Raw genomic sequence first — 23,091 nt, 5'->3', positions numbered from 1 at the left:
AATTATAAACCAGAAAGATACACTTCTTTTTCTCTATATTCTCTACAGCCACCACTTTTACATCAACACAAAAGCTGAAATTATCCTTCATATAGACTGTAAAATGTTTGGCTCACTAGATTAACTTCTTCAAAGGAATAGACATCCTATTTCACAGTTTAGTCACATACTAACACTTCAAGAATGTTTATATATATATATATATATATATATATATATATATATATATATAAAGAAAATTGAACCTGCTATTACTTATCATGTACATAGAATAACAAATTAAGCCCATTTTACAATATAAACAGCAGTGGTTAATTTTCCCAAAATGATTTTTTTTCAGTGTTAGCCAAATGTATTTTTATAAATCTGACAAATGTTGAATAGCAGAAACGTATACTTCCTTTTGTTTTTTAAACACTCATTAACATCAGTGTGTACATTTTTTCCCTCCCAAGAAAAATGTGTTGGAATGTGCACATATGTGTGTCAACAAAAATGTAAAGTCTTTTGCATTAGCAATCTAAAGCACAGATCTACATTTCCCCTAACAATAGGTTTGGATAACAAAATGTAATCTAGTCTCAAAATGTTTCCAAATCTTGGAATGAATATGATTTCAAAGATTTACCTCTAGGCCTTCTAACTCTGATTCAACCAATCTTTGGTGTTGACCAACCAAAGGTAACATATACTCCTCCATCAGTTGTCTAGCTCTATGACTTGAACAAATGCCAGAATCAATTAGCTTCTCCTAAATTAAAAAAAATTACAAGTTAATTCACATTGATTACTTAAAATATTATTCAAGTAGCCCATAAATATACTTTTTCAATCTTGTATTTTAATGAACTCTAGAAATCAATGTTTAATTCAACTATATCGCCCAATTAAAAAAAGCAATACAATTTTGACTAATCAAAAAGAATCAAAGAAACACTAATAAGATTAAATAAATATTTTTGAATGTAATTCTTGTTATTGAGTATTTTAGGGGGCATGGTGGCTGAGTGGTTAAGCACTTGGTTTCCTGAGATGAACTCCTATTGAAAAATCAGAGCAGGAAGGACTCAATCCTCCCGTAGTGCTCTGGCAAGAAACTGGGCCGTCCGGTGTAAAGCCTCGTAGCTACCATACAAGTCGAGTGACTGCTAAGACACGTCCCCCCTTAGCACTCGGAGCTGGGGACACTCGTACAAAATATGCGACACTGTTTCGATGCTCTCTCCACAGTGACGGCATCGAGAGTCATAATTCGAGCGGAACCGGGCAAAGTATGCCCCATCAGGACAATGTTCCGTCCTACACTGTGCAATGATTGCTTGCTCTGACCTCCGTAATCGCCACCACGGATCGTCGCGATCTGGGAGACGCATACGCTGCCAAACACTACGTGCTCTGTCAGATTCTTTCAGGACTTTAACCACTTCTCATGAATGAGTGCTCGGATTTCTGCATTGGCTTGTAAAAAACTTGCTTGGTGCTTCGAGGTATATGGCTGCCAAAGTTCCAAGGGTGTCTGCCGTTTCATTGCCCCTCACGCCGCAATGTGAAGGCGCCCACTGCATAAAAACGACAGCTCCAATAGCTCGGCGGATGTTATTTGCGGCGCCGATTGCCTTTTCTATTACGGGCGACCCTCTCCCGCCGCCACCCATAACTTGGAGACTGGAGCGAGAGTCAGTGACCAACAACACCGTAGTGGCGCTAGTCTCGCGTTGGAGCATTCGGGCCCTAATGGCCTCGAACGCCCTAGTTATCCCTGTGAGTTCGGCATCTATGGAGCATGCGGCGTAGCCGCATGGACCAGAGAGCCTATCTGGTTCAGTCCGGTCGGGGTAGACGATAAGGGCCCCATACCCCGATCTGTCGGGGTCCCTCATTACCGACCCATCGGTATAACAGAAAATGGCATCTGATGGGTAGGATTTTATGGTTATGGATGCCAAATTTTGAAGAATGGCAGGTGTTAATCGCCTCTTGGTGGCTCCCTCTTGCCCTAAAAGGGACAGGTTTATTTGTGGGGCCGGCATTCTCCTCCACGGAGGGCACGTACTAATTCTCCTAATAGGGATTCTATCAGTGGAGAGCCCAGCTGAGTTAGACAAATTGGCCGCAATATGGAGGAACGATCGCATTTTGATGCGGTTCCTCTCTCTCCACTGTCGCACTAAGATTGAGGAGGGTAGCCTAGAGTCGCCCCTTTTGTAGCGCTCTTTAGGCCGTAAGTACTGCCCTCTCCCTCCTAAGATGTAAGGGTGCCACGTTAGTTAAGATTTCAGCAGCGTTTGTTGGGCTTGTCCTAAAGGTGCCACAAATGAACCTTAGTGCCTGTGCCTGTACTCGGTCGAGTGATTCGAAGGCTGTTTTACTAGCGTATACATGAACTGTATAGCTGTACTCAATTTGCGATCTAACTGCCCCTAAGTACAGTGTGCGTAGCATGTCAGCTTTGGCACCCCACTTTGTGCTGGCCAGCTTTCTGAGTAACGCTAACTTCTCCGAGGCGTTTCTTTCAACATCCTGTACATGCTGGAGCATTGACAGTTTTCTATCCAGGGTCACCCCTACATATTTTGGCGTATTTTCACGTTGGAGTCGCAGCCCACCGAGTTGAAGCTCGAATGGAACCTTAAGAATGTCAATTCCCAGGCTGAACAGGGACCAGGTAGTTTCGGCAACGTGTATCTGAATCTGTCATTTGTCGCAATACGAGGAGATGGTTTGGAGGTCTGCTTGTAATGCCGCCTGAATTTGATCGGCTTTCTTCCCGGTTGACCAGATGACAATGTCATCCACATATAGCTATTTCTTTGACCGCAGTGAGCTGGGCAAATCATTGAGGTAGGCCATGAAAAGTGTACAGGAGATGGCAGAGCCCTGCGGCAGGCCATTGTGTTTTGGCTTGCTAAGGGAGTGCTGGTATCTTGTACGTGTGCTCCTCCCAGACAGATAGGATTGTATCCAATTGTATATTTTGCCCCACACACCCATAGCTCTAAGTTTAAGATAGAGGCCTTGCTTCCACACACGGTCATAAGCCTGTTTAAGGTCAATAAATACTGCATATGTGCTTTCGGACCTCTGAAACCCATCGGTCACCTCCTGTGCGAATATCGTGACCTGGTCAATCGGGCTCCAGCCTGACCTAAAGCCGGACTGCTCTGGCGCTAGGATACCGGCACTCTCAAAGGATCAAACTAGCCGCTCGTTAACTATGCGCTCGGCTATTTTGCCAAGGGTTAAGGTTAGTGAAATGGGTCTGTAGGACTCCACGTTAGTCGCGTCTTTGTCCTTCTTGAGGACTGGTACAATGATAGCATTCCAGGCCCCGGGCAGTCTGGACTCTGCCCAGGTTCGATTCATAAACTTTAGGAGTTTACCTATTGCAATGCTCCCGTAAATAGTGTCAACGTCTTTCTCCTTAACCGCTAAGTTCATTAGGGCAGTGTCGACTGCTGCCTCGTATGCTGGTCAGTTCGCCTTGGTATTGTTCCGCTTCCGTGGGACTTTTGGGGCTACACCCCTGGCTTCTGAAAGTGCAATTGTGATTAATAAGGGCCTATATCGTCCAGGACCAGGAATTGAGTGTTGGATTCTAAATTTGCAGTTAAGAGAGTAAGGTCAGGTCTGGATTGGCTGCCATTGCCAGTATGGAATAATGTTGGAGGAGTATATTTATTTTGTAAGCAAAAGAGATTTGTGCTATTGAGCAGATCTTGTAATTTATGTCCTGACGAGTCAGTTACGTTATAGCCCCATTGTGCAGACTTTGCGTTGAAATCGCCCGCGACGACTAATTGGGAAATGATATTTGTACTGTCGATCTCTACGCCGATTTCGTGTTTGGGAGGGTTGTACAAATTCGTAGCCGTAATTTTTCGTCCTTGCTTATGAATCTCGAGTGTGATGGTCTCGCTACACACGTGCACTCGTGGACCGGGGACTTGTTTGGCAACTAAGTTGTTGCGAACATAAGTTATCAGTCCCCAGCAATCTGTGCACTTACACTTGAATGCTGTGTAACCGGTTATGCTGGCATTTCGCTTGCCAGTAAGGGTCTCCTGTAATAATGCTACATCAATTGACCTCTCATGGAGGAGTTTGGAGAGTTCTAAAATCTTTGGGATTACCCCGCAGATATTTAGTTGTAAAATCGTGAGGGACCTATGTTAATGGGTTCAGTCCCTGGGGTGGGTTGGATCCCACTAGTGTCTATTTTGGTTCTTTTGAGAGCCGGAGGCTCTCGTCACTAAATCGCTTCCAGTCAGTTCGGCCTGGCGCGTATCATTATCGACAGGAGGTTGTGGCTGACGTCCAACAACCTGGTTCGTATCTCCGAAGGAGGTACGAATGCAGTGTACGTTGAGAAGAGGACTTTGGTGGAGGAATTTTAGTCCATTTGTCGCGACCTGACAAATTACCCCTCATCGAGGTCGCGGGGAGACCAGCAGTGGACTTTTCGTGCCCAGGCTTGACGCCCACTACCCGGGTCGCGGAGCTTGTTCTGGTCTGCGTGTGCCCGCTTTTTTCGTGTCTGTACTTGTCATTGATGTATGGTTACGGTCGTTGGCGGCCTAAGTTACTGCTCCTATGCAGCAGTGTGCATGGCCTATACTCATGTCACCATGAAGGGCAAGGAAGAACCTGCCTCAGCAATCACCACTACAGTTTGGAAAAATAGTTTCCTGCAGGACAGGAGTGGGGTGGTACACGTTTCTTGATATTCCCAGTAACGGAATTACCATTTATCGAATTACCATTTATCGCGGCGTATTCCTCCACTAGCGCACCAGGGGACGGGCTAGTTAGAGCCTAGCTCGAGGGCGTCAACCAGACCACCCGACACAGCCCGCGAAGGCCGCGCCAGTAAGTCCAGTCTTTGCCCAAAGAGAGACCCGCGAGTCAGCCAGGACCCAGGAGATCCCAGCCAACCCTGAGTTGGTGTCCAGCGCAATCCGCTTTTCGGAGATCCCGTTAGGTCTCTTACTCACCGTTGCCCCGGGGCCTCACACGGGGGGGGGGGGGGATGGACATAACCCCTTTGATGTCATTACACTCGTTGACTGCTCATCCATCAGTATCGATCAACCAGTACCATTGGCCACCCTAAACGAGCAGGGTGTTCACCCGGCGACCACCGAGCACTTGGTTTCCAAACCTGGGGTCCTGGGTTCGAATCTCGGTGAAGACTGATTTTGAATTTCGGGATTTTTAGGGCACCCTAAAGTCCACACATCTCTAATGGATACCTGACTTTAGTTAGGGAAAGTAAAGGTGGTTGGTTGTTGTGCTGGCCACATGACACTATGCTCATTAACCGTTGGCCATAGAAATAGATGACCTTAACATCAGCTGCCCCATGGATCGCAAGGTCTGAAAGGGAAACTTTACTTTATTGAATATTTTGTACACAATAAAACTTAGTAAAGCAGTTTTAAAAACAAATGGTTGTAGGTCTAACTCTTCAAGAAGTAAATGATTGTAAGAGTTTCTCAAATGAAAAGAATATCAGAGTTTAAAAACATAATTTTGTTCTTTAAAAGCATTCATTGCAGAACAAAAAACATCAGATTTATTAAATATTTCAGAAGTATGCAGGATATTTTGATTTTCCTCATCTAGGACTTGAAGTATTAGTTAAATACTTACTTACATAGGCTCCCAGCCATTGTACTCAGTTCTGAGTAGCTCTCTTCATCTACCCCGTCATTCCAGTAGCCTCACGACCAACCTCCTTCAGGTTTGTTCAAGCCTGCCCAATCCCCTCTTTCTCTGCAGATTCTAATCAAGTGCCTGCATTGCAACAATGGGAGTTAATTTTACAAAAGGTGTGTTCTAGCCAACTCCATTTTCATTTTTTAATGTCTTGGGTATGTATTTCTGCTTAGTTCTCTCCCACAAGTTGACAGTAGATATCTTTTTGGGTCTTGCAATCCCATTTTCTGGAGTAGACATCTGTTGACGAGGGTCTGGAGTTTGGCATATTTGTTTTTGTGGCTTTTGATATCTCTGGAACACCAGATGGCTTAAAGATATGCAAAGGCAAACCTAGCTTTATTAATGTAGTTTTTATCATCATCAGTTTCACTGGTCTTGTTAGAAGGTGAAATGGTCCAAAAAAAGGATGCTCACCTCATAGAGTACAATAATATGGACTCTCTTGTTTGTTAATGTTTCTGTAATGTTTCTCAAAACTTCAGTTTTTTGTTGTTCAGTAGTCCAGTCTTCCAGTCTTTTTTGCTTCTTCTGGCCTGAGCATTTTGGTGTGTATTTTAGAGGAGACAGATGTCATTGGCAAAATCCAAGTCTTTCCAAGTTAAGGCTGTATGCTAATTTTGTTATGGCTCAATCAATGACCAACACAAATATTAAGTTAGCTTAGGGACTTGAAATGATCCGTTCTTTGAGAACAAAAATGATTTAAGACTTTAACCAAAGCTAATTCATCTAAAAACACTAAAACTTACCTTTTCACTATTAATTTTTTCCAAACACATCTGACAAACTTGTTCATGCTCTTCATACAGTTTATTGAGGTACATCTGATTGACTGAGTCTAATATAAATGCATTATTGATAATAAACTAACATACAGAAATATTACAATTAAGTATTTTTGTTAAAATGTTAGTCACAGAAAGGACCTATCAATAAATCCTCAACTAATGAAACATACAGTGTACATGATAACAGCTACAATTATAATGATGTCAAATACTACATTATTAAAAAAAAAAATTTGCTACTAAAAATGTGTGATATTATAACATCATTAAGCATATTTTGTTGAATGAAATATATAGACAGTTAACATTTAAAACAAAATAGTTTCTTATATTCATAAAAGAGAATGCAACAATGAAACAAATGACAACTTCAACTAATTGAAATTAATGATACACACCTAACATAAGAAAATTAAAATACTCATTAATTACCAAGTTCTATCACAATTGTATTGATATCATTTCTCCATTTATAAACAGCTGACTTTGTAGAGATAGGAGGTTTCATGTCACTGCAAACCACAAATCAAAAAGAAAGATTAATTCAAAATGTTTCTTTGGAATCTATCTATATATACAGCTTTGCGTGCATTAGTTGTGACACACTGCACTCATCCAGTCATCCTAAATCTTTGAAACTGATGACATTGTCATCTTATACACATACACAAAAACTTCCTTCATTCAGTAATCTATTATGAAATCTCTGAGACAGATTTGCATAAAATTTTGGTACAGAGGTTCTTGTAACCTATTAGGCACTAAGAAAATGTTTGGATAGATTCGCTACCAAAGTGCAAAAATTCATGAAAAACCACAATCTTTCTACTTAACATTTGTATTTATTTTTCAGAATTTCCACAAAAGCTTAAATATAAATGTTTTATAGCACAATAGACTTCTTTCAACTGGCCAATGTAGACACTTTATAAGAAAAATTATACATTTTCCTTTTTTTTTTCTATGTGTGCAAAATGTATGTATAAGAATTTGTTGTTTTTTTTTTAACAGATGGAAATAAGGGAGATAATACAGTTCTGGGGCCGAATGTCTATGTGGATGAGCAAAAAGATGTGCAGCATGCAAAAAAAAAAAAGATTCTGACCAAAAATCAACATACAGCCTTTCAAACATTTTGAAATAGAACTGAAAGCTGAAAAACAGTAAGAGATTTTTTTTACAATTTTGTCTGAAAATTAGGAAGATGCCAGAAATATATGTTTGCATGTGGGGGATAGAGGCATCATAAAGCAGGACAACTCAATTCAATGTAACATATACTAGAGTTCATGTGTGGGAAACATTACATTGTGAGCCAGTGAGTATTGCTAGTGAATTCATATTTTTTGGTCAAAAAACACTGTCTCACCACATGGTTTGTAGAGAAGCTATACACAGGGATTGTAATTTTTCTTGCTCTAATTTGAAATCATTCCTAACTTTGGCAATATTCTCTGGCTGTTTAACTGAGTCATTCATCATGAAGTTTCTAGAAAAAAAAAACATTAAAATATTTCATTTAATTTCATGACATCAGAAAGGTTTGATTCTGATTTTCAGCATCATTATGTTTGGTGATTTAAATATTTAAAAGTTAGAACATAAGAATAATGTTGGTTTATTAATTTGTTTTAAATTAAATATTTACCTAAAATTGTCCATTACAGACTGAATATTAGCAGCCTTCCAATCTTCTACTCTTCTCTGCCAAGCCACTCTTTGAGCTTTCTCTCTTTCTACATCAGCAGAAAGAAGCCGCACAAAAAGGTCAGCATAGGACCTTTGATTACTTAGTACTGTTTGATTGATCATCTGTAAACACACAAAGTGTAATCTGATATTTCATTTTGTATTCTACACATACACAGTTTTCATTTCATTCTATTTCTATTTCCTCCCATTCTAATAGTTCAATTTAATTGCTCACATTGCTACCTTTTTTTAATTATTTATACTGAAACAGATCACTGCAACATTACTGATGATGATATATGTGACGCAAATATAAGTTTTTCTTTCTCATTGTACTGAATGAAAGAAAGAGACTTGTGACAGAACTTTGAATTTTTGTAAGGAAAACATAGTGGTTTAGTAATACTAAATTAGTATATGTTGCCTCACTTGTAAATTTAGCACTTTTGTGTTGATTTGACATTGTTTATGTGCCACCTAGATAGCCAGGTAATCTATCCTTGTCTAGCCAGACTGATGTCCCACCATTTGTTGATAAAAGTATTTTAAAATTTAAAATGTATTTTGAAAGAGACTTGATGCTATTCATCTGAACAGTCATCACATCTCAAACTGAAACTCAATGTTGGTCATAGGCAAAGTCAATTATTTCTTTGTAATGTGTTTGGCAAGATTACTTGATTGCTGCTTCAATGATAGTTAATGTTACTGAGTTAAGCTTCTAGGATTAATTCATGAGTGAAGCATTTCTTTATTCTTCTCTAGTTTCAAACTGTTTCTTTTAAGTCTCCAGTGTTTCATGTTGTTATTATATTAACATCATTTCACATCTTGAAATTGTTATTTCATTGCATTTTATATTCTTCACATACTATCATTTCATTTTTTATTCTTTTACAAACTCAAAAGCATAAATGATGTATATAGAAAAACAGCCACTAGTTAATCTCAGTGATTAATTTGGACAAAATTTTTTGACCCCCCCCCCCCCCCCCCCCCCCATTGCTATGTGATCTATGCTTCAGATTGTCTTGTCATGACCATTGACCCTGTCATTTTGCAAGAGTTGAAACTTAATGATCTTCATTTCTGAAGACATAATGACTTCTTGGCCTCATTCAATCATAAAATCACAATGGTTATTCTCCTATAGCACTTTTTCATGGCATTGTAGGGTCATTCCCGTTCACATACAATACAGGTATAGGTGAAATTTCTTTTGGTGGAAGAAGAACCAGCTATTTTTTGGCTTTTGTTGTCCATAGATTTCTTTGTCACCATATCTCTACACATAGTGCGGTCTAGGGTTATGTCTTCTCAGTAGTCAACATTGATGTCCCCATCTACATGTTTGGGGCATAGTTCTGGCATTCAGAACTTTTAAAATGCATTTGCTTAGGTGTCTACAGTGCAATATCCTGCTATAAAATTTAAATGGATCTCAGCAATTTTTATTGGGGAGAGGGGTTGAACCTAAAAACCCTGACTACACTCATGGAATTTGTTAACTGTAGTTTTGCTTTATTTTTAGTTCTATTTTTTGGGAGGAGCAAAAAATGGTTGAACATCCCTCCCCACCCCGAATTTGGTGACTGTAGCTTTAGTTCTTTTCTCAGGGTGTTGATTGAGTTCTCATACCTTCACTTTGTTAATGGAGTCCAGACAATGGTCAGAAAACAGATCAGTGTGTTAATTGTAGGAAGAAGAGGAAATTTATTTCCGGGGAAAGGGGGGGGGTAAATTCTTCAAAAAAACTTGCTATGCCCATGATGTGTAGACAATTTTTAAAGTTATGTAGTTATAATGGCAATACAGAATCAATTTAATTTTAAAAGTCAACACATTAATGGTCACGCTTTAAGGCGTGGTGGCTTAGTGGTAAAGCACTTTACTTCCAAACCGGGGATCCCAAGTTTGAATCTTGGTGAGGACTGGGATTTTTAATTTTGGGATCTTTGGGTGTCTTTAAGTCTACCCAGCTCTAATGGGTACCTGACATAAGTAGGGGAAAAGTAAAGGCGGTTGGTCATTGTGCTGGCCATATGACACCCTTGTTAACCCTGGGCCACAGAAACAGATGACCTTAATATCATCTGCCCTATAGATTGCAAGGTGTGTAAGGGGAACTTTACTTTTATGCTTGGTAGTGACACATCAGCAATATTTCTTAAATGTTTAAATTCCCTTCTACCTGAGTTTCTTTATCCAAGAATCTCTGTAGGTCTGAATTGGCAAGATGAGCAATTTTAAGAAACTTATCGCCAAATTTTTTAAACACGCTTTTGATCTGTAGGAAAAAAAATCATTTAGAAAAACAATTTAGGATATCTGTATAATTAATTTTATTACATTGTAAGTTTAAGTTTGCAGGTTTAAAGGTTTAATCACTGCTATATGAAATAGATTTTTTTAAAAATATTACCTTATTTAATCTGTCAGTCTCAATCAGCTTCAGATTGTTATCCAGCTCTGCTATCCAGTTTTGTCTCTTGCCAGAGTGAATTAAAATATCTTCCCAAACAGTTTCAAGCATTGGAAGGGACATCTTTAATAAATTCTGAGATTAAAAACATAAATTATATAGATATTAACTCTGAGATTCTAAAAAGTGTCCATTTGTTGCATATTATCATCTTCTTTCATTTCTGAGATAACAAACAATATTCAATTAGAAATTAAAATTGTTAACTCTAGGATGCACAAAATATTCTTTCAAAATGGATTCAGGAATATTTTTTAAACCATTTACATATACCAGTTGAAATAAAATTGACTTCAATACTAAGAATGCTGATTTTAAACAAATTTGAATGCCACTATGTCTGGCTGATTTGAATTGTAAATCTTGCCAAACAAAAGGGAAAGAATTTTAACCATTAAACAATATTGAAGCTTTGATAAATAGAAAATTGAAATGAAACTAAAAAATAATTTTCCATAATAGAATTTATGAAAATAAATGTCTAATGAATCTAATTTTTCTTATTAGTTTCTAAGTATTTTAGAATATTAAAGGAATTATATTGCCATGCTGCATCATTAAAGGCTTTAGGACATTAGAATGACCTTTGAACTTTGAATGACGCATTAGAATTTATTGGACAATAAAGAAGACTATTTTGAAAAGTTTACCTCAACCTGCAATGAAGTTAGAATGGCTTCAATGTCATTGTCATCATCTTTGAGTTTTTTTAACAGCTGAAGAGATTCCCATTCAATAAGAGGCTCTACTTCCTGAGTTTGAAAATATCAAAATAATTTATAGCAAAATAGAACATATAATTGTCTTATTCTCATTTATTAAATTACAAATGTTCCTATAAATTATAGATAAAGATATTGCATGAGCTAGATCTAGTCCAAATGTATTTCTAGCTACCACCTAAGGTCATTCCTGAAAAGAAATCATGGCTATATATATATATTTTTAATTAGGGCTCCAATAATGTGAACTAGGTTTCAAAATACTTTTTAGCCCGCAACAAAAAACTAAGAAATATTCATGAAAAGTTTATTCAAGACACACATTTTACAATTACATTGAACAAAAGGAAATAATGTATTTTATATTTACTTATGTTTCTTATACCTTGGATATGTCTTTCTGAAATTACTGTGAAATAGTTTAATTCCAATGAATGTAGTATTGAGTCTTACAGTGATGCAAACAAAAGACATTTTTTTTTAAAGTTCACAACATGAGCTATTTCCTCCCTGGGGCCAGGTTCCCTTCCTCCTATAAGAGAAAATGTAACAAAAGAATCAGACCACAACCAAACAGAGCTGAAGGAATTTGTGTACTCTTTTCTAAATACCCATTACCCCAGCAACTAACTGTTCAGCGTTTACAAACATGGATCCTCTCAAAAAAACCAATACAAACAGAGGAGCTGGCGTACTAATTGAATGGAGAAAGACTGGAAAGGTCAATGAGAACTGGTGATCTCTCAGACAGCCATATGGCAGAAAGGCAAGCACTGGAACTAGCAGCTACCACACTAATAAACTACCCATGTGCACCAAACAGCAAAATTGTATTACTGACCGATGCCAAAACAGTCCTTCAAAGCCTAAAAAACTCAGATACTTCCTATATTAAGCAACTCAGGACAGCTCTTATTAAACCTTAACATCAACAGCAAGGAAAATGTTCTTCAATGGATTTCAATACACAATGAACTAGAAGGCAATGAAAAAGCAGACATACTGGCCAAGAATGGAAGAACAAACAAATGACAATCCCTCTCTACCCAGAAGAAATGATGAAAATAATAGAGTGTAGAATAAATGAAATTGGACCAGCTCACATCCCAATTACAAGAAAAAAAACGCCTATTATAAGCTATCTTGACATGACCAACACATAATTTTTCAACTCAGAACAGGACACAACAGAATGAGACAACAAAAAAAGGTAAAAGTCAGGACTATCAAAACTTGCCCTTGTGGAGCATCACCAGAGAATGCTGACCTTCAAAGCTGCATACTATATCAAGAAGCATGACAATTCTGACCCCAAAACCCTCCTATGAAAGAAAAAACTATACTGTCTGATCTGGAAACCACTGAGCTGTTCATCTCAGATATGGGAATACTGGCCTGAACCCTCCGACATAAAAAATGAGAACGAAGAAGGAGAAGAAAAAGCAGTTATGTAAGAAAAATACAAATGTGGCTACACTTACATTGTTTATGAGACAAAGTTCTAGATGAAGATCTTCCACAGCTGCTTCATGTCTAAAACCAAATAGAATTTAAAAACTTATATAATAAAAAAGTACTGGCAAATAGAAATATAGGTGTTAAAATCAAAGAGAAAAAACATTAGGCATCAGGCATCAAATATTAAGATAAGATCTACAATTTAAAGCTATTGTTTTTTAATTCTCTGCTAAATTAGTTAAAAAGTTTGAAATTACCTTTGTTTTCGACTCTCTGCAATCCGCTGAATAATGTTTGAACCGATTTTCTGTGGTACTAAAATAAGAATGATGAAACTAATGACATGATTTTCTTTTTACTTAGTGTATTTGTTGCAGTATCTGATAAAACTTGTAACTTGATGAAAAGGGTTTGTTAATTTCTTTAAAGCCTACTCCATTTTGATTTCATAATTTTTCAAAACTGACCTTTTGACCAATTGACTATTATTACAGACAATGTCTGAACTAGATGAGACAAAATATGCAGGTTGCAACTGGGTTTGCAAAATCATGTTCTCAAACTGAGAAAGAACTAACTAGTGTTATGACATGATTAGGAATTAGTTATTTGTTTCGGGAATAAGGGGAAAGTTTTAATTAGCGACAAGTGACGTGACAGATCTTTAAAAAATAAGAACGCTCTAAGCGACATTAAAAGGAAGACGCTTCTTGTAGAGTAGAAGACTTCAGTACAATAGAATAGCTACGGATTACGGACATAGCTGACATCGGACGATTCCCTTCTTGATTATTAAATATCGTTATAGAACAACATCAGCGTCGACTACATATTTGATTGTTTCGGCCTTTCGCCGGTGTCACTGAATTAGTTGAGTTCAGCGTTACTTCCAGTCAGATCTACACTAGACATATTGTCAAGAATCAACACCGCGTGGAGGCCTTAACACTAGGTTAAAAAGGGCTCATCGAGATTTAGATGCTAGAGTCTTAGCTAACCTTGTGTCAGTGGAGTTAAATTAGTTTGTTTAATTAATAATATTAGTCTGACTTATAAAATCTACTTCAATATTGTGATTCAAACTTATATGATTTTCTTGATTAATTTGATTTAAGTATTTTATTTTATCTTGTGAACATTTCTTCAATGTTTTATTCATTTTGAAACTGTGTTCCTAAAATGACAAGAAATGTACTAAACTGAATTGCATTGCAATGAATAGTAGCTTCGGCTCCAACCAAATATCCTGCCATTTTCACTAACTTGCCATATTCGGCTCTAGCCAACTATCACTGCAGGATAGTTGGCCAGTAAAACATAGTGCCTACTTTTCTATTAATATGTATAGGCCTACATTTATTGTCTGTTTTTATTTAAAACAAAATAATCTGCTTAAAAATATATGAATAAGCATCAACCATCTTTTATTACATAGACAAAGGATGTTAATATAAAGAGAAATAAATGCACATTACATACATAGCAGCTGTGACATTTTTTTTTAAATTTTCTTTGTCTTCACCGTTGAGTGGGTTAGTTAACATGTTATATTCCTTGACAACCTCACACTAACCAGACGTCTGTCTAGCTGTGTAGGTATATCTACAGAGGTAGAGATGAACAACTCCCACCCCCTTTTATTTGTTTAGTCCATCACATTGAGTTCATTGATGGACTGGTGACAACATTAAGTCAGCTTGGGTGGACATAATAAAATGTTGACACTGTCTAGAGGTCAAACCTTATGAGGCTGGTCTTTAAACCACATCACATGATTAACGGGGTAATGAGCTTGCTTACTTGGAGATAAATCTCAATTAGGGATATTGGACTACAAGCTTCACCTCCACATGAGTAACTGGGTAATTATTTTGTTTATTTGGAGATAAATCTCATATAAGGAGGCTGGACTACAAGCCACACCTCTACACGGGATAAGCAAAATGACAATAACTTCCTAGTTCTAATGTGCAATGGACATTTAAAGATGATCATTGAGTTAAAACAATTTTCTTTTATTTATTCAATTTTATAAAATTAGTGAAGTTCTTCTTTACATAAACAAGAAATAATTTGTGGTTCTTTTTTGCCCAAACCTTTAGAAAATCTTACGCTATTTAAGCTCTGACCACTTGTGGATCCAGAACTTTAGTGTGGGTGGGAGGGGCTTTTTTTTTTCACAAAAATAATAAATAAGGCATATTACTCTTAATTTTGTGTATTTTAAGCAGTTTAAATTTAGTCCCAAAGTTATTTATACAATATAAAAATCTGAGATTGAAACATTTGCCTTTGAATTTTATAGAGAAATCACACAATATGTGTACAAAATTATTCATTTCACTTAATAATATATATATATTATATATTTACATTTTAACCAATTTTTATATCATGTACTAAAGGATTATCCAATGTATTGGACTTAAAAGTACATTGATTAAATGAATAAGTAAATATTTATTGCATGTATTTTGTGAAATCTTTAAAGTTTTTCTGACAATTATATTTATTTCCTCCAAACATGACTTCAACAATACTAACCAATAATATCTGGAAGACCTCTAACATCTTCTTCTGATTTTAATGCTTCTGAAGTAAGCTTTTTTTGTTGCAAATATTCACTATATTGTCTGAAAAAAAAATTCATTTTTTTAAATCATACTTTTTTATTTTCTTATTCTTCATTATTACTGATTTGGGCTAAATACATTACAAACATAAATTTATTTCATTTAATATATATATATATATATGGCTCCTTCTGTCTCAGAAGACAACGGATGCACCCAGATGAGTCACTGGCTTTGATTATGTATTGAGATGGGGCAGAATATGGCTTGACTGATCAAGCCAATTCTGGAGTCATTAAATAGTTTTAGGATATGACTGTAAAATTTCTATAGACATTTGACAGTTAATGTATATTTTGGAGAAAAGAATTACTAAATAATTGGCCACATTGGGAAAACTCTAGTTTGACCATTATAATTTTCCAAATATTATCTTCTAAAATTAAATTTGGTCTAGACAATCTTTATCTTTCCAAAGTAGGCAATATTCATTAAAGAGTTAAATTAAAAAATAGACATTCAGGAACATTTTGTTCACCGTCTTCTAAATCTGGATCATGTGATCAGAACCTGTAGGTCTATCATTAGAATTTTATAGATTCTGGGTAGGTTCATACATTCACCCAGGATTTCCTTCATGGGGATGGGAATTTTGGGCAGGGTAAAAAATGTTTTTTTCAATCTATCATTCTTGGGTTATTTAGAGTTATATAATTGCTCTTACAAAAAGTCATCAGCTCAATATTTTAGGTTACTTGTAGTTTGTTTGTTTGCTTTTTTGTTGTTTTTTGACCTGATGAAGAATTTGCAAGCTGAGAAGAAGAATTGCAATAAATAAAACCCAAGAATCCCCACTACAGCTCCAAGGAGAAAAGCAAGTAGAAACTACTTTGGAAGCATCCTAAACAAAGCAGGGTTATAAGGTGGTTAAAAGCAATGTCCCTACACAATAAAATCTGAATCTTCAGCTCAAATATGAAAGCAGTTATTTTGTGTGGCGAAGAGAATTGGAAAGTAAAAGCTTACAACATAGACAAGGCCTAGGCATTTACAAAGAAATAATTGCATCATATAATTGGTGTCAGATGGCAAAAAAAAATTTTAAACTATAGCCAATTATAGAAAACCAAAATATACATTCACACCAGACTCACTCATAATTTACATGCCAAAAGTTTATATCAGATAGTTTCTATTTTAATGATTTGATTGCCAGAGGAACAAAAGAATTTTTGTGTCTGTTTATCTTTGCTACCAGTGTCTTGAATCTCTTTTGTGATGGTAAAATCACAAAATCCTGACCCAAAGGGTCTTTTTAGCTTTTTATGGATGTTTGTCTCGAACAGCTGCCCAAATGGGGTTTGTTTCTGCCAATGATTTTACCAGCAGCATTTAGGATTCTATGAAGTTTATTTTTATTTTTAATAGGGCTGAATTGGGCACAAAAAGAACAACATTGGAAGACAGACAATAGATTGGAAACAACAGGAGAAGAGAAAAACTGGAAGACCAAGAAGCAAAGAAGGCAGGATAGACATGGACTAAGTGGAATTGCCCAGAATAAAGTCTGATGGCAAAATATTGTTGCGGCTCTATGCTCCACTGGGAGTCAGAATGACTAAGTCAAGTCACTGGAATTAGTGCAACAGAACATAGGTCATTGTTAGAAGCAATGGTCTTTTTTTTAGGGATACTGGTATTATTTATAATGTCTTCCAAATAGTAGGTATTTAGTGCATTTGCCAGGACTTGAAAGAAAATAGAATACAGCAGTTCCCCACAATGAATGGCTTCCTAGTCTTGTGGTATGCATGTTGGATTATCATTCAGTCATCTTGATGGTCCCAGGCTCATACTCTGACCACTGCCATCCATCATCGTCAATGGAGGTTTGGACTAGGATGTAGATTATATTCAACTCTAAAGGAATGTCCAAAAGTCTAAAGTTTTTTCTTAATTTGTCGAGGCCCAAGGCTTTGGCTATGTTTACTGCAGACAACATCCTTTTTTGTAAAAAAAAACAACAACAACAATAGGCTTAATACATATAATAAATCATAGATATTTTTTTTTAAACAAAATACAATTGAGTTCAAAAAAAATAATTTTTAGCCCAGTTCACATTTCATTCAATTAAATATTTCTTTGACTAAATTCTTACTTGTAAAGAACAGGATTTTCCGTATATGGATCATTAGGATACCCTTGAACCCAAGACTGCTGTCTGCTTGAAAGCAGCCCATTTTGTGTTGGTTCTCTGTCTATATGTATCACTGAAATGTTAGTCAGGCCTTGAGGAGGAGATAGCTCCAAGGATTTGGAACTTGATTCTCTATTCTCATAGTAGGATAAACTTTTACTAAGTTGCAGCTAAAATTAGATAAAAATATTTAATAGGTGCACACAATACACATAGTAATTATCCATTGCAAGAAGATAAAAATTCTATTTAGCATAGTCTACAAATAATGTTAAAAGTGTAAATAAAACATAAATTAATCATAATTTATTATTGTTTATAACACTATAAAATACTCTTGTGCTATAAGTATACAATGGGGGAATCGAGTGGTGCGGACTTTGGCTGCGTCTCTAGTCCACGAGTCTGGAGTGTCCGTGTTTAACCCCGAGTTACCCCCATCAGACACAGTGGTAGGTAGGGGGAACCTGAAAGTCACCCATTTCAGGCTGGTGAAAGGGAGCTTTTGTTCGCTTTTGCTGGTCTTGGTGTTCCAAGTCCAATGCACAACACCACTAGACAATTCAAGTGCTATAAGTTACAATATGTTATAAATATGTAAAGCCTAAACTAGTTTTTTAAGTGTTTTCTATGAGTGCCTTTGTTACTCCAACCCACAGAAAAAAAAATCGCTTACTCTTACTGGTGTAAAGAAAAAAAAAAGGGAAAGCCAGCGACTTCTGAAATCTTACAAAGACTGCAGAACCCCAACCCTTGTCTAGCAACTATCTAGTTCACTCCAATCTTATTACAGTAAATTTTTAATTAAATATATGTAAAAAAAAATAATATGTTGATAAAGTAAACCATTACAGATTATCAGATTTTTTCAGGTCTAGGTTGTAAAAGTCTGAATGTAATAAGCAGATATATAGAATACAGAGATAAAAGAATTGTTATAAAAAACCTACTTAGCACCTAAGATGATTGTTTAAAGTGAGAACACAAGTGAATGTTGCTGAAAATATAATTGAATAGACCTCTCTGACTCATTTCTCCATTCGCACCTAGAAATAAGACCACTAATGATGAAGGTCTCTTAACTCTTTTGAAAAGCAACCTCTCCCATTAAAAAGGAAGTAATTGACAAAAGTCACTCAGAAATTGAAAAAGGCTGCACGCTCTAGGAACTAAGAACAATGCACAAAATATAACGCTAGTTCTGCGATAAGATGTGATCCCTTTGAAACCATGTTACCTGCTTATTTGGATCCAATGAACATGTTTTCCAAGTTGAGACAGCTCATAAAAGAAATAAATGATAGCTTTCAGCTTTCAATATGTGGTTCTTTACTTCAGTCTTCATGAATGCAAACAATTTTTTTGCAGTAAGTCCATTTGGTTTGGAGCATCAGGCAAAAGTTACAGTGAGAAAGAATCAGAATAGTGAAAAGTGAATAGAACCAAAAGTCCATATGTAGTGCTCATGAATAAAGTAAGAAGCACATTCAATTATTGAAAAAATGGCTTATGTAGCATGAAATGCACTTGGTATGATAACCATGTTGTTTTTGTATCATCTGATGTGTCTGTCCTACCAAACATTATTTGCAAGTAGGGGGAAAAAATCAAAGTATAGCAGCCAAACATATTTAAAACATTTCATGGGAGATGTATATGGTGCTGATAAAAGCATTCATAAATACCAGGCAAAATTTAGTGGGAAAACTCTATATTCAAGAGCTCAATTATTCTCATTTGAATTAGCCTTACAAATGTATAGCAAAAGAATTATTAATCAATGTATCTTTTAGAGCTTCAGCACCATATCACAGCCATGATTTTCCTATTAGCTGAATAGGAAGACCTTCACAGAAGTGCAACATTAATTGAATCTTATGACGGCCTGAATTCTGTGGTGGTAGAACAATGCAATAAAAAATACTGTGCTCAATATTATATTAACACAACATTTCAATGTGATAATAAGAAACATATTAAAAAAATGCCAGTTGAGAAAGGGGGTAAGGAAGAAAGAAGAGGGTATCTGAGTGAATGTTACTGTGATCGCTTTTCAAATGTATTTATAAAAACACACACACACACTAGATCACTAGCACAACCCTACAGTGGTCAATACTAGATCATGGCACAACACTACAGTGGCCCATAATAGATCACTAGTCTAACACTACATTGGTCCATACTAGATCACTGGCACAACACTATAATAGCCCATTCTAGAGCTATGGCACAACACTACAGTGGTCCATGATAGATCAGTGATACATCACAGAATTGCCTTGCCTGGATCCCTTAAAATAAACATTGGACAAACATGTTAAATAATATTCACTGCTCTAAGTTAATCTAAATCTACATAGCAGTAGTGATAAAGTGACTCAGATAACAACCTAACAATGGAAAAACTTGAAAATACTACACTCAAAATTTGAGACAATATGTTATGGTAGCTCAAAATTGGGATCAGCAAAATTTGCCCTTGTGAAGTGTCACCAGAGAATGCCAACCTTTTCCTTCAAAACTGCATTCTTCATCAAGAGGCCCAAATAAGACACTGGACCCAAAACACCCTAGTAGTAATTTCTGGTTTTAGATGGTGTATTTATATCTCTAGACAGCTCTGGCATCAACTGGGCAGATTTTTGTGTTGTCTAGGCGCTCAATCAAGACTGAAAGAATATTTCCAAGGGGGGATAACCTCTAGTTAATTTTTTTTATTACTGCCAGCTAAAAACTGATAGAAGAGAAAGAAAATGTTTAGAAATAATTGAAAAAAGAAGAAAAACTATATGGAAGGTGACTGATATGGAAACCACTGTGCAGTTCATCTCAGATATTGGTCTGTTTATCTGAACCCTCCATGATAATAATACTAGAAGGACAGAAGACTCAAAAGTAAAGTAGTAATCATACATACATACAATCATACATAACAAAATTTAATAAAATACTCTGAAAGACACAAAGATAAAGGCACATCCTTGTCCCATATGCTAGGACAAATGTGTACAAATACTCCCTCTTCCCTAGTGCTATTAGGACATGGAATGGGTTGCCTGACATAGCCAGGAATTGTGAATACATATATATACTAAAGCATATATCAAAGTGAACAGTTTCAAAGGAGGAATTTTAATTTGTAAGTGGCTAATCAAAAAATGAAACTAAAATTTTTATATATTAGTAGTAAATTCTGAAAAACTAAAATTTTTCTAATTTTCTTTAAATAGAGTTTATACAAAAATAAATGCTCCCCGTTGTTTTCAACACAACAAACTTTGAAATTGCTCTAGATCTATATTGTTATAGAACTGTAGTATAGATCAGAAAAAGAATCTTTAGACTTAATTAAGATTTAGATCTGTTTAAGTATATTTCTTTGAAAGAATATTTTAGATACCTAGATTTTCTGATTTTAGCTACTTGTTTTGACATCAACTGTCCAAAAGAACAGATTTTTATAATATTTTATGTTAATAATCAATGATATTATTTATAATTAAGAAGTAATTGATTGAATTTTACAACTTTTAGTGTAGACTAATTTTATTTTATAAATATAAAAAGGACATTATTGATAAAAGGTCATCCAGATCTTAGTGAAATTTTGGCACATGAAAAAAGTTGACTTGTTTAGCTAAATAAATTTTCTAAGTGTATGGTTAGTAAATTTATAAATTTATATGTACTGGGACCTATTCTTTTCCTTTTTATTTGAAAATTTCCAATTTTTCTGATTAAAAAATCTACTATAAAGCCTCACAAAATCTCTAAACATTGTACAGCATTGCCATTATCATTATGATTATCATTGATTATGCTGAACATTCAGAACATAAGATGATTAGTGAAATAAAAAGATGATAATCATAATATGATTGAAAGATGTTAAACACTGAGATTATCCTAAATCTATCTCATTATGTCTGCTAGAAAATATCTGGATCTATTGTAGGCCTGTATCTAACAGTAATATTATTCTAGCCTTTTTTTTTTCTACTTGTCGCTTACCTGTGCATCAAATAGTTGTCGGTAAATTTGTCCAGATGGCACTACTCGTATTTTTGAAGTAGATCTAGATTCGACAGAAGACATACTGTCACATAGTCTAGGTTCAATTTAGATCTACTCTTTAAATAGTGGCTGCAAATACATTTATGATTTAATATAATTGTTATAAATCTAGATCTAATACTTGCACTAATTGACTAATTCAATAAATATTAGCAGAGCCATTTTGACTCTGTTTCCACAACAACAGTAAAGCTCGCGAGATCACACTGACCTACGCAGATTTTATCCGTTCATCTTATTATATATTCGCAAAAATACCACTGACTCATTGATCGATGTATATGTATCAAGAGAAATTTGGTATCACCGAACGGATTCACATAAAATTTTATACACAACTTCCTTTTACATTTTTTTAGGTGCTCGCTAATAAACATTTTTATAAATTAAATTCGAAGTCTGAGAGCGACAATTAAGGAAAAAAAAACGCAAATTTTCTATAAAACCTAGCAATTGGTATTTATTTCCAATATATATATAGTTCGTCCATCGTGGTTCGATGATGACCACTTTGTCATCCAGGGGGCTGAGGGCTTTTCACTGGGGTTTTATGCCTCCTCAAGTGGCTGGTGAGACCTATGTGAGCCCGGAATGTTCGGCCGCACACTGGGCAGGTTATTCCAGCTGGAGCTAGTGTCGTTTGCCTTGCTTTTCTTCTCTGGCGTTTTTCTTCTGCCAGCGTTGTTCTTTTTTCCAATATTACCCAGTAATCATATGTATTCAGTCTATATATTCTTTCTTTTTCCATTAACAAGAAATAGATGCGTGTGGTTGTGTGAACAGAGCTACGAAAACAAAATGAAACCAGTAATTCTTTGGTGCATAACTCACCTCTGTGGACTCTTTAAAAAGTTAACAAATAAAAACAAATTGATATTTTCATATAACTGTGCACTGATAGATCCGAGGGGGGGGGGGGGTAGGGGCGATCACACTGTCTTGTGTAAATATATATATATATATATATATATATATATATATATCATGGGCGTAGCCAGGGGGGGGGGTTTGGGGTTCAAACCCCCCCCGAAATGAAATCCCCCCCCCCGAAGGGGGGGAGTCGGAATTTAGTGACTGATTTTTTGCTTTGATTTTGTTTATTTTAGGTGAGATTTTAATACTAAACCATCACTTGCCCAGCACAACCAAAGGGGTTTTAAGTTTTAAAACCCCCTACCAGGGGGTTTTGAGTTTAAAACCCCCTACCAGGGGATTTTGAGTTTAAAACCCCCTACCAGGGGGTTCGAGTTTAAAAACCCCTACCGGAGGGGGGTTCGAGTATAAAACCCCTACCAGAGGGGTTCGAGTTAAAAAAAACCTACTAGGGGTTTTGAGTTTAAAACCCCCTACCAGGGGTTTTGAGTTTTAAACCATGGGGTTT

General features: G+C 36.1%; 1 protein-coding gene across 2 annotated transcripts in view; it reads right to left on the bottom strand.

Moving 5' to 3' along the window:
- The window catches only part of LOC106058919 (coiled-coil domain-containing protein 180-like), a 65,816-nt gene extending 43,905 nt beyond the window's left edge, over nt 1-21,911 (bottom strand). For both annotated transcript variants that reach the window (XM_056040299.1, XM_056040300.1), the window contains exons 1-13: nt 21,648-21,911; nt 17,595-17,803; nt 15,405-15,493; nt 13,118-13,175; nt 12,884-12,935; nt 11,331-11,432; nt 10,621-10,755; nt 10,390-10,485; nt 8,155-8,318; nt 7,876-7,995; nt 6,939-7,018; nt 6,468-6,556; nt 629-751 (exon numbers count right to left, since the gene is read on the bottom strand). In XM_056040299.1, the coding sequence (XP_055896274.1) occupies nt 629-751; nt 6,468-6,556; nt 6,939-7,018; nt 7,876-7,995; nt 8,155-8,318; nt 10,390-10,485; nt 10,621-10,755; nt 11,331-11,432; nt 12,884-12,935; nt 13,118-13,175; nt 15,405-15,493; nt 17,595-17,803; nt 21,648-21,731 (1,401 nt within the window). In that variant the 5' untranslated portion in view covers nt 21,732-21,911. The remainder of the gene's footprint in view (nt 1-628; nt 752-6,467; nt 6,557-6,938; nt 7,019-7,875; nt 7,996-8,154; nt 8,319-10,389; nt 10,486-10,620; nt 10,756-11,330; nt 11,433-12,883; nt 12,936-13,117; nt 13,176-15,404; nt 15,494-17,594; nt 17,804-21,647) is intronic.
- Between the last annotated feature and the right edge of the window lie 1,180 nt (nt 21,912-23,091).

The sequence above is a fragment of the Biomphalaria glabrata genome, chromosome 9 (genome assembly GCF_947242115.1).
Source record: "Biomphalaria glabrata chromosome 9, xgBioGlab47.1, whole genome shotgun sequence".
In the NCBI taxonomy this organism is placed as follows: domain Eukaryota; kingdom Metazoa; phylum Mollusca; class Gastropoda; family Planorbidae; genus Biomphalaria; species Biomphalaria glabrata.
Note: the sequence above shows the minus strand (reverse complement) of the source record. Positions and strands in the feature narration are given on the sequence as shown.